The sequence below is a fragment of the Lepidochelys olivacea genome (assembly GCF_965140295.1).
Source record: "Lepidochelys olivacea isolate rLepOli2 genome assembly, chromosome: 3".
Taxonomy (NCBI): domain Eukaryota; kingdom Metazoa; phylum Chordata; order Testudines; family Cheloniidae; genus Lepidochelys; species Lepidochelys olivacea.
This window is the reverse complement of record NC_140413.1, coordinates 44467653-44484680: the sequence shown is the minus strand read 5'-3', so window position 1 is coordinate 44484680 and position 17028 is coordinate 44467653. Positions and strand designations below refer to the sequence as shown.

The 17028-nt window shown below is 42.6% G+C and overlaps 1 protein-coding gene across 1 annotated transcript in view; it reads left to right on the top strand.

Moving 5' to 3' along the window:
* The first annotated feature begins 3225 nt into the window (after window positions 1-3225).
* The window catches only part of CSMD1 (CUB and Sushi multiple domains 1), a 2028540-nt gene continuing 2014737 nt past the window's right edge, over window positions 3226-17028 (top strand). Inside the window, exon 1 of the mRNA XM_084623138.1 lies at window positions 3226-3744. Within this exon, the coding sequence (XP_084479264.1) occupies window positions 3678-3744 (67 nt within the window). The 5' untranslated portion in view covers window positions 3226-3677. The remainder of the gene's footprint in view (window positions 3745-17028) is intronic.

The window sequence follows — 17028 nt, the reverse complement described above, 5'->3', positions numbered from 1 at the left end:
ACCATCCTCACTCACTACCACCTGAATCTTCAGTATTTGATAATAAACGTATTTTTGTTTTCACTAGAAATATTTCTCGGTGCTGTGGTATTAAGCAAAGTGCTGGTCCTGAGTTGAATCTTACAAGCTGGTGTGTACTGTTCTTTTGGGACTAGCAGGCCTGGTAATGCTGTGAGTGTTCAGTGGATAAAGAGCTGGACACTTCAAGGAATACTCTGAGTATTCATTTTTCTTATTGCTACCTGTGCAGAGAGCAAGGTCTGTGTAAGCCAGGAGGCAGTGCTTGTGCTGCTGAAAGCTGGTGGTTTAAGGGTGGTATTCCGTAGCGGGCACAAACAAGGCTCCTTCCTTGTTAAGTGCAAGTAGAGGTAAGGTTCCTCATAACCCTATCTATACCCGGGGAGCACCACAGCTATTTACTTACCTCCCTTTGTAAAGAACTCTTAGGCCACGTCTACACTACCCGCTAGATTGGCGGGTAGTGATCGATCTATTGGGGATTGATTTATCACATCTAGTGTAGACGCGATAAATCGATCCCTGATTGCTCTGCCATTGACTCCGAAACTCCACCAGGGTGAGAGGCGGAAGCGGAGTCGACGGGGGAGCGGCGGCCGTCAATCCCGCGCCACAAGGACGCGAAGTAAGTGATTCTAAGTCTATCTAAGCTATGTCAACTTCAGCTACGCTATTCTCGTAGCTGAAGTTGTGTATCTTAAATCGATTTCCCCCCTCCCCCGCCCCAGTGTAGACCAGACCTGATATCTATGGCTGAAAGTGCTATATAAATAGCAATAATATTTAATCCAGGGGTTCTCAAACTTCATTGCATCATGACCCCCTTTCAACAATAAAAATTACTACATGACCTTGGGGGGGGGGGAATGAAAACCCGAGCCAGCCTAAGCCCCAGGTTTGGGGAGGCCAAAGCCCAGTGGCTTCAGTCTCAGGCAGGGACCTGTAATCTGAGTCCCGATGCCCAGGGCTAAAGCCCTCAGGCTTCGGCCCTGGGCAGTGGTGCTCGGGCTTCAGCTTCAGCCCCAGCAAGTCTAAGTCAGCCCTGGCGACCCCATTAAGATGGGGTCATGGCCCACATTGAGGTCCAGATCTATAGTTTGAGAACTGCTGATTTAATCAATAATACAGTTACCTTCCATGTACCTTACTTTTGCTGATTAAAATAAGATTCTCAGTACTACTTAAAGTTTGATTTTTAAGGGCATGTCTATAGGAACAGTAGAGCATCACAAGTTTGGGTGTAAATCTACCTGGCACTATCCTACCCTGCCCTATCCTGCACAGACATTTCCATAGTGTGCTTTGACCTACCCATCACTGAAAAGATCAAAATCTAGGGCAAAAAGTTCAATGGGTTTCTAGAAGAAACTTCTTTTTTTAGGAAATCTGGGCCCAGAACTAGTGGGGGTTAGGAACCAGCAATCCCAATTTTAAGCTTGGTGAACATTTCTACAGCTCACACACTGACTTCAGAATTTGGCACAGTCCATCACAATGAGTGATCTGCACAATAAATACGATGGTGGGCAGGTGAATTGCATATGGTAGTAGTGAAGTGCATTAGTAGAGGAAGTCTGTGTCGGGAAGTTCTCACAGTGCCTGCCTACATGTTGCCTGATTCTAGCCACGTTTAGAATCTTCTTATTGTCATGAATATAAAAATTCATCTTACAGGTGAGTTTCAAATACAGACCAGAATACATCTTTATTATAAAGTGTTCAGTTCCTCACATATGCATCCTAGGAGTGCAGTCATTTTGGGGGTAGAATTCAGAAACAGGTGGGAAAATGTCAAAAAAATATGAAGCCATCACAAGAAAGACTCACCACGAGATGGCAGTAATGTCACGTCTTTTCCTGCAGATTTTCATTGCCCTGAGATTTTTTGGGTGAGAAACGCAACAACATTAATACATAAATACAAGCTTATTACAAAGTCAGCCTCCCCCGTTCAATACCCATTCGCCACCTTACCAAGAGAAAACAACGTTGCATATTTTACCAAGAAAGCTCATCGTAAGTGAATAATTACAACCTTGAAACTACCTCTCTCCACGTGTGTCGTTTCTTTCCTATGATCCTTTGTAATATTTTAATTACTGATACAGGTAACAGCAAGCATTAATTATGTAGTTAGGCACAGTGTGTAGTATTAGTGGCTATAGTGTTTTAATTCCTATTGGATCTAAACCAAGACTTGAGGCTCTCTTATTTTAAAGATATTTTCTTAATTGTAAAAAGAGACTAGATGCAAAGAGACTAGGTGAGGGATGGGGGGAAGCACCCATATATCCTAACCCTGGTAACACGACAGCATATAAATACGCTTACATTTTATTTTCATCAGCCTCTCTGAACTGCCTCCTTTTGTTTTAGGGTCAAGGCTAAGAGAAGCCCTTTCTGAATACTAGCCTGGCGTGTCTGGATTTTAGACACGTTTTTTAATGGCAGAAATCCTTCTTGGTGACACGAGTCATTAGGAATAGCAGTGCAAAGACAGGGCACCGTTTCTCAAGGAGACTTCGGCTCTTTCAGTCCCCCTAAGAAGATCGATTTGGTCTGATTGAAGAATTCGGAATGAACTGTTGGAGCACATAACAGGTCAGAAATTCTTCCTTTTCCAAAGCTAGCTTGGGGCCAGAGAGGCCAGGGATTTCCTCCTCCTCTTCCCCTCCCCAGTCTTGGAAACTCTGCATAGCGATTACAAATCGCGGAGGCGCCCTAGCAAGGGAGCGTGGAAGAGGCACCTGAGAAGATTGAACTCTGAGCAGGACCCCATTCAAACAAGGTGGTACATTTCGTAACCACGTGTTGTGCAACACAGGGCATTGTTCGCCCTTCTCTTGGCGTCTGTGCGAGCTAATTGCGTGCAGCGAAGGCCAGGGGCACTGTCAGCAAGTAGGAGCCAACAGGGTGTAGGAAGAAAGTCTTTGCCTTCATGGGACTCTTCAAGTGCAGCTGGAGTTGCCGCGCCTTGCTGTCCCCTCCGCGTGTGAGTGCCTGAGACAGAGTGACCCCGATGCTATGGCAAAGGCGCCTGGTTCTTGAGCGGGGAGGCTGCCGGGCGAGTGTAGGTGCGTGCACGTTGCAGCCAGGAGGCTGCCCACTTGGGTTAGTGTGCGCTGGCTGTGCAGCTCCAGCCAGTCTTCTTCCCCTCTCTGTGGGAAGTGATGGTTGAGTCCAGCAGCAGTAGCAGCAGCTCCTTGTGTCGCTAGCAGCCCGTCTGCTGCGCTCTCGATCCCTCCCTCTCTCCTCCTCCTCCTCCTCTTTCTCACACTCGCTGGATCGCTCGCCTCCTGCTGCCTCTTCTCCCTTGCCTCCCTGCTCCTCTCGATGCCTCTCTGCCTAGGTCTCTGCTTGGTGTTCCTCCCCCTTGGACCGGCCAGCCAGCAGCCAGGCTCTCCGGGCTCTAAGCATCCTCGCCCTGCAGTGGCTCAGGACTTGATGCTATGAGAAGAGCGAAGCGAGCCGAGCGACCAGTCCTGCAGGAGGCGTCGAATGCTGCGCTGCTCTCGGGACCTGGATCTTTCCCCTCTTCCTCTCTTTGCCCTTTGGTGATTATTTGGCACTGTCCTTAGTCCCACAGCTCCTCGGAGGAGACGGTCACAGCCGAGAAGAGCCGCTGGGGCTGTGTGTGGGTGTGTGGAATAACTGCAGACATGACTGCGTGGAGGAAATTCAAGTCTCTGCTGTTTTTCTGCGCGGGGCTCCTCACTGCAGCTCAGGGTAAGATCTGGGTTTCTTGCAATCAGGGTCTATATTTGTGCTCAGGAAGGAGCTGGCCGGGGATCGGGGCAATTATTTCATCCCAACTCTCCGCTCCCCGCCGGCGAGTTCCCCATCACTGATTTCTGTTCAACGCAATTGCAGGCATTCGGCTTCCCAAGCTATTCCCCCCCCCCCCTTTCCCTTATCCTCTCTCTCCCATGTGGACTTCTCCGGGCTTTGGGTTCAGAGCCCGCCCGATGGGTCCTGACAAGCATCTGGGGGAAAGCGGCGAGCAGGAGCCGGACCCCAACTGCTCTGTGCCCGCTGTGATGCTCCGAGAGGAGCTGTGCGCACAGGATGCGGAGGGGAGTTTGCGAACAGTTCCCCGCTGCACACGGCGGTGCGGTACTTGCCAGCTTGCTATGGGCAGCACCTGGGCGGGCAAGTTTGTTTCTCCCCTCCTTTCCCTGGATTTAAATACATCTTCCCACTCCCGACACCGCGATCTGCCTCCCTGCTCCCGCGGCTGGGCGAGCGGCTGGCTGGGGGGAGTCGCCCCCGCTTTCCCTATAGTCGGACTTCGTCTCTTGTAAGTTGCCAGGAGTGGCCTAGCTGGGGAAGTAGCGGAAAGAAGGGAAGCTGGGTCCGGCTTCTCTTTTGACCTCCCTCCTTTCCTCTCCCCTGCGGGGGTGAAGGGAGCGCGTTGATGCCCAGCACCTAAAACGCACAGCGTTCCCCACCCGAGCAGCTTGGCTTTCGCCTGGAAAGGAGTTAGGTGAAGGGGTGCAGAACTAGGTTTCTCAAGTTCAGGGCTGGCCTCAGCCCCAACATTTGCCTCATGTCTGGAGACAACAACTTCCCCATTATTCACTTCGCCTCTCCTCAGCCGGGTCCTTTTAAGTGCTGCTCTGGGGGGGAGGAAGGCTGCTCACAGCAAGGCACCTGTCCCTGTTTCCTATTCACCTGCTCTCAGCTGTTTTCTCTAGATGCAGCCTGTCCTCGGGGGGAGGGGGTCGATTTATTTTGTAATCTGCATAGCGCCTGGGAGGTGGGGCCAGGGTCTCTTCCCCCTCCCAAATTTTCAAAATGTTTCTTAAAAATAAATAGGTGATTCCATCTTATTTTCCTCCCATTTTCTGCCTCCTTCTGCTGCTCCCCAAGTTGTTTTTCTTTTCTTTCTTTCTTTCTTTCTTTCTTTCTTTCTTTCTTTTTTTTTTTTTGGAGGGGCGGGTGACTGAAAATAGAAAAGGAGAGAAAGAAAGCGAAACGCCAAACTCCACACTGAGGAGGAGTTTTAGTTCCTCGTTCCCTGTCCTGCTCTCTCCTTTGGGCCCGTCGTGCTGGGGGTCACTGTCTACACTGGGCGGCATTGCAGAGTGCCCTTTGTTTTTAGTATGTTCCCGGGGTAGCTTTGGTCCGCAGACAGCGGTTCTGAGACGGGTGCGAGGCAGTAGGTGTGTATCTAATGCTGACCCACTTGGGCTGGGCAAAGGAACCGGCGGAGCAGCAGTAAGACACGTCTGGTCCCTAACCCCCCGAGGACCCTGCCTCAGCCCAAGACCTGGGGCTGCCCCGGGTGACAGGGCAACATCGCGTCACTGGGCTATCTCCGATCTCCTTTTACCGGTTGGGAATAAAGAACAGAGAAGCACAAACATCGGATTGATTTGGTAGTGGTGCTCAAAGCGCAGCTCCTTAAGTGGGGGTTGTCCTTGGTGCATTACACATGGTGCACTCCAGTCCCAGCCGAGCAAAAAAAAATCCTGTATGTCTAATCACCTGTCCAGACGTCCGGCGTCCCCAGCCCCCACCTGCCCACCCCCTTTCTGCCCGTTGATTGTTTCCCCCAGGTTGGCGGGGGCTATTTGTTTTCCCTCTTTTCGGTTCCTGATCCTTCCCCAGTTAACCCACGCTTTGCACTGCCCTGCGGCTGTTTAATAACCCTCACGCGTGCCTGGCACTTCAGCCCCCGCCTTTGGATTGGGTGGGTTTGGGGAAGAATGACATGAAGCCGGATCCGCTGGCACGTCGCGCTGGGGCCAGGAGGCGGGGGTGGTAACAGCTGCCTGGGTCCAGCAGCGCCGCCAGGTCCAGAATATCGGGGCCAGGGGGAGGAAGGGATAGGCTAGGTCAGGAACTGACACCCAATGGCTATTCCCAACTCTGCCCCTGCCACAGCCCACCCCACCGTAGCAAGGCCAATCATCTGTCCCCTGGCCGGGCCTCGGGTGTGGAATGGGGCGAGTTGCAATCAATGCCACTATTGTCTCGGCTTTCTTGGAGGGCCCGCTCCTCATTTATAACAAACACAGTAGTTGGTCCGGGCGTTTGACATTTAAGTGGTTTGTTGGGTTTTTTTTTGTTTGTTTTTGTTTTTTGTTTTTTTTTTTTGCAAAGCTGACAGCACATATGAAAAGCTGGAGGCTGGATCCTGGTTATCCAGCGCTGATCCGCCGTGGTTCGCTTACATACAAAGAGCTTGGCCGGGCACATTTGGGCACTACCTCTGATGCTGCGCTGCAGAATATAATTATACCTGGTTTAATATGGAGCAGGAACGCACCCACTTAAAGGCTGCAACCTGCCTTAATATTGAAGCCAAACAACAGGTAGAAGAGGAACCAGCAGGGGTATTTGACATAATTCTTTCCCATTAAGGTCCCTAGGCAGTTGCGCACAGGTATCTATATTTAGTAAAAGATAAACCTAAGGCTGAAATTAGATTTACAGAGTAAAAAGAGCTAGAGGATTCATTGCTTAGTAACGTGAACAGCCTTTGCTTCCAGAAGTCCATAAAATCGTAATGAATAGATCCCAGAAACTCTTTATTTTAGCTGTCCAATGGCGGTGAATTAATTTGCTGGTCATTGTAATAGGGATTCTCTTGGGTTTGATATGTAAAGCTGCAAAGTGCTGCATTTTTCTGTAGGTGTTGACTTGCACGTAGTTTTCCCTTTATCCAGCTGTAAATGAAAGCTGTTCTGCCTTCTGCATTGCTCTTTAACAGTAGCATTATGAAATGAAATTCAGACCCTCTGCTGCTGCTGTACAATTGGCTACAACTTTTCAAGGGTAAAAAGCAAGGACTGAATGTAGGTAAAAAAATGCGCACATTTCCCCTTAATGTAGTAAGTAGACTTAAGAGGCATTGCTATGGCTTCTGTTCAGTTGCTACCATTATGTTATACTGATGGATGGGAGTATTTTGGAAAACAGGTAAAGTTTTTCTCCTTTTATACGCTATAGAGAGACAGACATGGAGTCGTTTAAAAATATCACTCCTTCAAAAACTATCGGAGAAAAGAATGCTTCACAAGGCAAACAACAGCAGTACTCAGCTCTGTAGGGGAAAGTAGCTTGTTTATCAAAGTCATTTGTTCATTTTGATAGGCTACATTTCAGCCAAAAACCTCCAGGAGTCTGTTAGTTTCTTTGAATCTTGCAAAAACACAGTAGCATTCCCCCTCCCCCTCTTTTTAAAAAAGATGAGAAACATCTACTAATAGGAAAGTAAAGCAGAAGATTTAAATTACTGAATTTCTTCAGGCTAGAAGGTTAAAATAATCTCTATTGGAGGAATCTTTATTCTTTGGCATCTCTAGCTACGTTTATAGAAGACAACATAAGGGAATGCATTGATGGAATATTTTATATTAGGTACAATACATGTTTTCAAATATTTTCAAGATCAGTTACTGTCCCTTTTCAGATCACTTTGGAATACTTTCTCTTTTATTTCCACTTAATTGTCTCAAACAGAATGTTCATAAACAAGTTTTATTTTATATTACAACCTCAGTGGTATAATTCATATTAATCGAAAAGAGAGAAGGAAAGAGATTTCTGAGTTTAAATCATATCCAGTCTGGGAAAGCACTCACACATCTACACTTTAAGATCTTGTTTTAAAAAAGCAACCCTGCATTTTATGTACTCTCTGTTTGCTGTGGTCACTTTGTCAAATAATTACTATGACTATAATACCTATAAGTTTCCACTACATTTAAGGCCTGCTCAGTATATTGAATTGAGAGCATTTCTCTCTTAAAGTAATGTATTTTCTCTATCTCCAGAGCAATGTTTCTCAAACTGTGAAGATGGTGTCCCTAGAGAGGCTCCTGTCTCCTCCAGAGGAAGCTCAAACCAGCAAGGAGAAAATGAGTTAAAGAGGTTTTGGGTTTTTGTTTTTTTTTAATTTTTTGCACTTAGGACCAGAGCCAAGTATTGGATGTTCAGAAATGAGTGATAAGTACTCAATGGACAATCCGTTTCCTGCTCAGTCCGAAGTGGAAATGGCCTAACAAGAAACAAAAATGAGCAAGCAGGTCTGTCCCAAGGATTAAAATATGCTGTCCTAATGTATCAGTGTATTCACTTTTAATAAATTATCTCCTCATTTTAAAAATACGCCTTTACATTAGGAAAGACCCATGTTTCTGAGTTTACACTAGAGTAAAAATATTAGGTAAAGTCTGAGAAAACTACACTGTAGAAATTATATGAGTTCATCGGAGATCCCAAGAACATAGCCACCTTCTAGTTTTAACCCTCCTATTAAAGATGGTCCAAAAGAAGATACAGTAATTTGCTAATATGAGGCCCTGACAATAGTGTACAAGAACCCAGTCATGTGACATGTACAATGACTTCAGGGCTCACTAAAATCAAAATGGGTGTTGAGGGCTTACGGCACCTTCTGAGATAGACTGTAAGCACAGGAAGTAGTCTCTGGGCTAGTTTCAGTTGCTTACTTTTGCACTTACACATTAATGCCCTTTCGTACATATGTATGATTTAGACTAGAGCTTGAGAGTATCGTGTGGTTTTTTTTTGTTTTGTTTTTCTGCTAAGTGTTCCTCCTATACAAATTTGGGGCCCAATTCTTGATCTCATTTGTACTGGTTCTACAGTAGTGTAATACCATATTTATTTAGGCTGGGATTTTCAAAAAAGCTTAAGGAAATTAGGGTCCAGATACATTTGAAATTGAAATTTTGATCCCACTGAATACAAGTGTGTAAAATCTCAAGGAACAGAAATCAACAAATTAACTAATTGTTGTACTGAGGGTCCTCTTTGGGAAGTGACTGAGAACCCTTATTGACTATTAATTTGAAAATTTACAAATTCAGTCTTTTGTACACCATCATTTGACCTTCATATTAATACCTTGTTTCAGAGTAATCAACTGCTTAAGGTGTGATGCTGTAAATTCAGATCTTACTGTGAGTTCAAAGCTGTGAAGTAACTGGGATCTTCATGTCTCTAGTTCCTGAAGCCTGGTCTATGCTTAAAAACTAGATTGGTAGGGGTGTGATTTGTTTTTCCAACATCTTTATGCCAGTAAAAGCCCTAGTGTAGATGCAGTTATATCAGTACATCTTATTTTGATTGGCTGAATCAGAGTTAGGTATAAGCACTTTTATGCCATTATAATTGTGTCTATACAAGATGGTATTTGCCACATTAATTATGCTAACATAGTTAAAGCAGCAAAACTTTTAAGTTTAGACAAAGCCTGTAGTGTAGTTGAGTGGCTTTACTATAAAGGTATCCTAGTGTAATTGCAATAAGATTACGGCCCTTCTGGAATCACATCCACATGGCTGCAAAATTAAGATTATAGTGTTAAGATGTTTCTTTTCCCCATTTTTGCAATGAACAAAGAATGATTGATATGGAAGTGCCTCATATGGAGGTATGAAACACTTTTTTTACTGAGATACTTTACTTTTCTATATCAGCTGCAATTTCCTTTCCAGTGGATCTCAAACTTATTTTTTTGCACGGACCACTTGAAAATTGCTGAGGGTCTCTGCGGACCACTTAATGATCTTTCCAAATGTTGTTTGTACTGTTAGCTAACTATTGTAAAGCATTTTGGATAAAAGTGCGATATAAAAAACCCCTTAATAATAATAAACTTTTTTTGCTCTACAAATAAAAGCACACAACTCATATTTTAATATCAGTAGTCTTACCTTTCTAATGCAATGGATGTGCCCTCTTTCCCCTGCTGCGGCAGCCCCCAAGCTGGGGCTGTGAAGGAGGGGGAAGGGGGTCTCTCCCTCTCTCCTCTGCCACAGCAGCCCCTGAGCTGGGGCTGGGAAAGAGGGGGGTCTCTCCCCCACCACAGCAGTCACAGAGCTCAGGCTGGGAAGGAGGGCCGTCTCTCCCCAGCAGCCGCAGCCCTGGAGCTGGGGAAAACCTTCTTTCTCTGGCCGTTGTAGCCCTGCACATCCCATATTCCTTCCACCTCCTCTTCTCACCCCACTGCTCCCTCCCACCTACCCTCTTCCCCACTCCCAAGGCCACCACTTCACTTTACATGTGCATCTTCTCCAGGGTCCAGGCACCTAATTAGCAGAGCCACACCTACACGGCTCCACTAATTAGGTGGGTGGCCCTTCATTCTCTCATGTGCAGCTGCCCAGGTGCGCACCTAAGAGGGAACTATCTGCGGACCACCTGCATGGAGCTTGAGGAACACTGGTTGTCCATGGACCACAGTTTAAGAACCTCTGCTTTACACCATTTTGATCAAGCAGTAACTTTTGAACTATGGACAAATGCCTTCAGTACCTGAGGAAAGCTGTGAGATATTGCTTTATCTTCATACATCTTTATCCTAGCTGGATTAAAGATTCAAGTAAACCACACAACATTTCTTCCATATTTGAGAAAATCCACATTAGGTTGGTTATAAACATTAATTAATGCTTAAACAAACTACTTGGATTAGTGCCAGTATTATGCTGATATACAAAGGCAATATTTATCAGTTCTCTACATTTAGGAATTTAATTATAAAAGAAGAAACACACATGCATGGAGACCTCTTACAAGAGAAATACTACATTGTATGGTCATTAAAGAGTCATACCGTTCTTCAGAGCACACATATTTTTCTCCAAGATTCTATGCAGTTGAAAAACTGTAAACCACAACAGTTTCCCATCATTTTTAACTGGAGGGCCCATTCAGTTAAAAAGTAGAGCAAGATTTAATTAGTCTCATATTTCTGATGATTAACCAGATGCCTCTTGATTAATCAGGGTACTGTCAATAGTTCACCTTCTGTGAAAGATAAGCAAAAATAAACAAACAAACAAAAAACCCATGATTTCTTGCAATTTTAATAATGCTTTAATTTCAGGTATAAAAATTCATTGCAATTTGTTACAGCTTTGCAGTTATTAAATTATGCATTTTAATGACCAATTAGCTATCCAATAGCTATTTCCATCTTCATATAACTTAACATTTAGAGACATTATTTACTAAAGCAATATAACTTATTATAATTTTGAGGGCTCAATACTACTGCAATTGATGTCAATAGGAGTTTTTCTGTTGATTTCAACAGTAGCTGGATGGGGCCCTTGGTGAATGATTAGGTCTGTGAATAAGGCTGAGACTTTGTGATGCAGCACCCTTTTTCTCAGCTGAACTTTCAGTCACTGGGGCCCTCTGTCAGGGTTTACACTGGTGTAAAACAGCATGAACTTGCAGTAAATCTGGGCCATTGATCTTGGCAGCATTAATAGGCTCATATATTTACGAAGATAATCTGTTCTTGAACAATTTATCCAATATACAGATATAGATTTAGAATTCTACTCAACTTCTGGTTTGCTGCTTCTCCCCTCCCCTCCTTTAAGAAATTATTGTGGACAATTTGCAGAAAATGCTACCATCATTTTAGTCTTGAAATGTTTTATGTCTCTTCTGCAGTATCCCAGGAATACTGAAGTACAGGATCATGCTCCACAATCCTGTCTCTTTTGTACAGGGGTATTCTGGAAAAAATTGTTTGCTAAATTGCAGCTCATACAGTGCTGAGCAGGATGAATAATACTTTGCAAAGCCCACAGCTTTTGTTTTGCAAACAGTTGCATAAAATATTGTCACCATTTTAAAATGGAATTTTGCAGCCCTTCCCTTTTACTTTATTTGCAATTTCAAAGTAAGATTTTTTTACTGAAAAGTTGCAAAATGCAAACTTTTGAATATTTTTTCTATGAAAGTCATCTTTGGTTTTTATTATAGAGTGGGCTGATAGTGACACCTGTAGTTAGATTGCCTTTTTTTTTTTAAACTTAAACACCTCCATTGTTGGCATCAAGCCTTTGAAATGTGGCAGTGTCTCCTGAGGCCAGAGATGTGCCTTTTCTTTTTTCCATGAGCTTCTGATCAAATATAGAAGTGATGTAAACTTTTGAAAATAATCATTTCCCTCCTTTCACATGTGTTGTCAGCATCGTTTTGGCAGCAAACCAAAATAATAACCGAATATAAAATTCTAATCTAATGCCTGGTTTACCAAAGCCATGGCAGTGCACATTGTATTGGGAACCCCAGCAGCAGACCAAATCTCCAGAAGTTGGGAAAAGGAGCTGGGCCAGGCTCCACACAACTATCACAAATACACAACATATGATTCCAGTGACCCATTCCCACCTCTGCTGGCACCAGTTTGGAAAGGAGCTTCCCAGCTCCCATGCTGGGAGAAAGAGAGTTGACACTGGCAACCTTAACTGACATTTTCCTGCTTCTGAGTGCTTGACTTTACAATCTAAATAAGGTTTAGATATAGATTTATCATAGTGGGTTTTTTTAATGTAATTATTGACATTTTGTACGTAGTTGCAATGAGAATATAGTGCTCCAAAGAACCACATAAGATCAGGGCACTGTATTTCTAGGCACTATAGAAACATACTAGTACACATGGATCCTGAAAGAGAACAAAACAAGTTACTGTAACAAACAATAAGAAAAGAAGAGGGTACAAAGTGGTGAGGATAATGGTATGCTTGAGAAAGGGAAACAGGAAGTATCCTTCTGATCTTTCTTATAATATAATATAGGAATTGAGTCAGACTGAGCATTTGGAGACAATGCTACTGTATAATTCACTTTTAGAATTCTAGTACCATTGAGCAGCTGCTGATGTTATAGTAAGTGACCTTACACATTTGTAGACATATCTCTTGTGAAATGTTTCAGAGTAACAGCCGTGTGAGTCTGTATTCGCAAAAAGAAAAGGAGTACTTGTGGCACCTTAGAGACTAACCAATTTATTTGAGCATGAGCTTTCGTGAGCTACAGCTCACGAAATGTATGTATGCATCCGATGAAGTGAGTTGTAGCTCACGAAAGCTTATGCTCAAATAAATTGGTTAGTCTCTAAGGTGCCACAAGTACTTCTTTTCTCTTGTGAAATGAAATTGATTTCCTTTATCTAAGCACATGAATATCTAGAGTATTCACCTTGACTCATTGTTTGCAGTGGCTCCAATGGGAGGAATGCGATGCTAGTAGATTTTAGGAAAGCAAAGGTGGCAACACAAGAGTATAGAGATGAGTGAACTTTGTTCAGCTCGGTTTCTCTTGCTTACCTATGAACCTTTTTAAAAGAGGCTGTAAAACAAGCATAAATTTTAAGCCTTGTTAAGATCTTGTTAAGCCTTTTGCAGATCCACAAGGTTGTTAATTTGAAAAGAATCTCCAAGCCTGTGGTTGAAATCCTTGCCTCTATTCACAGCTAGCCAAATTTGGCTTTGATTTTGGTACTGTACTTTATAGTTTAATTTTGCTAAAGGATGAATCCTGAGTAGTTGGAACCTGATCCAAAGCCCAGGGAACTCAATGGCCATTATTGCACCCTCCATCCATGTAGAAAACTCATCTCAAAATGAGAACATAGTGGCAAGTCAAATATTGATGAATAGAGCCCTAACTCTTGCATAATATTAGTATTTGATATTATGCAAATAGCCACAGAAGCTTCATTTACATTAAAGATCCATTATATTTGAAATCTTTTGACCAGCCTGAAGTGTATCCTCTCTGCTCCATTTCTCTAGCATTTAATTTATTTGCTTTTGAGGAGAGATTAACCTTTAATTGCTTTTTTTAGTAACATTTAGTAAACAGACTGATCAAATGGAGATGATCTGTGCAAACAGGAAAGAAGGATTTCTACAACTCACGTTGCCATGACAATCTAGTTCTTTCTGTCAACTCTTGAGAGGCTCCAGAGTATTTTTTTTTAAAACAGTGCATCAGATAATACTTTGGAATATGAGGTTGCCCTGGTTTTTATATTTTATGGTTTAAGTCAGCTGAGCATCTAGCCCCTAGTATTCTGTATGCACCTATAAACAGTAAATATAATAAAAAATATGATAGCATCTTGCAATCCAATCAATGGAGTTATGTTGCTTTATACCAGCTGAGGATCCAGCCTTAGATGTTGTGTTATCAGGCTGTTAAGATTTCCTTTGTAACAACATGATGATAATAAATAGTAATCATCAAAATAATAATAGGTACTGTAGAGTGGAGAGGCCAACTTACAATTGTCATTTTGAGCTCCATGACAGTATTTTATCTTGAAGCTTTACATTTTGAGGGAATTACACTACAGAAAAGGATTACAGAACAAAAAAGGATTAATCATTTTATTTCTTTTACAGCTCCAATTACAAAATTAGTTCAATGAAATGTTACAGTAGGAAAGAAGAATAAAAGGCGATGTTGCCTGAACATTTCAATTACTATCTGAGGTACTTCTAACCAAACTAAACTTTCCCATTTGATTTATACTTAGCAAAATATATGCATTTTGTCTCTTTTGAAATACATAAAAATAGTCTAAAGTTACTTTAAAATAGTTTCTAAAGAAATAAGTTGCTGGTTTAAAGAGGTATTTCTTAGATTGCAGTTGGAAGAGAAAGGAATGTGGTATGAACATAAGATAAAGTGCCATGCTATTTCTACTGGGAAAATAGGTTTACTTGTGTTGCAGGAGCCCAGGAACAGGTCTTTTTTTAAAAAAAAAATTAATGTTCCTGGAAGATGAGGGTCAGACAGTTGGTGTAGTTTCTTTACCACTTGGTAATGGATTTGAGATGACTAATATTACATTAAAAAGAAAGTTTAGGAATCATTTTGTCAAAGTGAATTCAGTTTTAAAGTATATCATGAATACCTATCTGATCAGTTCTTTCTGCATATAGACACACTAATTTGAATCAATAATAGCTAGTCATTTTACTGTTATATGTCTGAGTTTCTTCTGCTGAAAACTGGAACTAATCCAGTATTTCAAGTAAGGATGAAGGGCCAGATTCTCCTCTCAGGAACTTTGGTGTAACCTATTTGGGTTGGTTCCAATTTAACTGACAGGAAAATGAGTCATTACAACCCCTCACAAACCTGGCTCTTCAAGCCTTGCTCAGACAACACTCTCCCTGGTTTCAGAGGGATTGGGCCTTGAGTAAGGACTGAAAGATCAGGCCCCAAGAGTTCAGAGACTTCTCCTCCTGTCTCACCTTCTCACGCTCTTTATAACTTTCACTTTACTAGTACTGCATCTCAGTGTCTGAAGAAGACCTGAAAAAGTTGGTCCAATAAATGATGTTACCTCACCCACCTTGTCTCTTTTATTTAACAAAGAAACAGACTTGTGGATGGAATACATTTGTGATACATCGCAACTCAAATCATACTCATTCTGCCTGCAACGCAATCCCTTTGTAACCAAGTATCTGATGGAAGGGTAAATCTGTTTATTGAATAACAGAACGTGTGCATAGTATAAGGCTTCTGCTGAGCTCATTGCAGTAAAGAAGCAAGTTTTAGAGTAAAGTCCAATGCACCGAGAAGGGTGATGGGAACAATCTTTATTACAAGATTCTAGGTTTATATGAATCTTAATTTTTGCATTATTTTCAGAGTTGTCAAGTACCTGCAGGTCCGATTGACTTCAGTGGAAACTGCAGATGCTTGGCTCCCCAGAACCTCTTGTCATTTGTGCCTAATTTACATTTACTTTTGAGCAGTAAAGAGAATGGATACAATACATAATAGCCATTCACCTTTTCTTAAATGTGAGGTACCTTTAGCTAATTGTTCTGTAAGATCCAAACCTCATACAGTTTCCTAGTATAAACCCATTTTCTTTGTTTTATTTAAACATCAAAGCATCCCATTTCCCCCCATATATAAAGTCATACTAAAGAAAGAGATCTGAACATGACATACTCAGGAACAGAATAGCAATTACAGAGCAAAAATTATAAAGCAGTGCAAGATGCAATTTGAAACTAAGCCAATTCACGCTTCATGTAGACTGTATTGGATGCCTATTAAGTAGCTTTGTCCAGGCCCAGGACTAAGAGAAAGCAAACAACAAATACTCTACATTATTTCTTCCATTGGAATTCTGTTCTGTTTTCTCTATCTGGTTCTGGTGGGCAGAGATTGTCTTTATTTTGGGTTGTATTTATTCCTGTGAGGAACGACCTATTGTAGGAGATGGCACAGTGCCTCACCACCTCAGGGAAATACAAGGAGAGCTTCCCAACTCCTCTACTTTAAGAGGTGCAGCAAGCACATGCCCCCATGGCGAGACAGATTTGCTGGCTGGTGGATGAAGCTAGTGGAGCTATGGCTTTGCTTACTCCCTGCCCAACCCTGCTTACAACTAACAACTTGCTTCTATGGGGATTGAGCAATTTTGTGGCAGCCCCTGCACTTGGGGAGCAAAGAGGTTGTAATTTTTACATGGGCCCCATGAGTTAGGGAGGCATCTTATTCCCTCCACTGTGGAACTGCATGAGGGCCAGACACAATTAAGTCATCTCTGCCTTGCATAGCATTAGACAAGTTTTCAGTGATTAAAAGAGCTAGATTCAATGCCCATTGAAACCAATGGAAGGAACCCCCCTATTGATGTCAATGAGCATTGGATCAGGCCCTAAGCAAATAATAACCCATATTGTTAATACAATAATAACATGACAATATTTTCTGGTGGTGTATATAATACAAAAATCTTTGTCACTCATGGGCCAAGTTTCTGACAGGTGTAATTCCCTTGTCTTCAGTGGAAAATGTCATAGACTTGATCAGTGTAACCCCAGTGTTGAATTTGTTTGAAAGTGAAAGCCTTGCCGTAGAGTACATACACTTTCAGAGACAGTTCTATAGAACAGAAGTGTTATAAAGGACTTACTCGCCCCTGGTCACATCTTTCTGTTTACTGAGTGACACTGCACATATCTAGGTAATAGCTAAAGAAAAGCACAGTGCAGAAGGATCTATCCCGTGGGAACACAATCAATTAAAAAACTAATCACTCTTTGACACTGGAATGATAAAGCACTGCCCATGATGAAGAAATGGGCTATTGCAGTGACAGAAACTGTGTCACATGAAGGTCTAGCATTCAGCTTGCAGGACAGCACAGACAAATGTAAAAACCTTTGGAAATCATTCTTAGACTTTATCGGC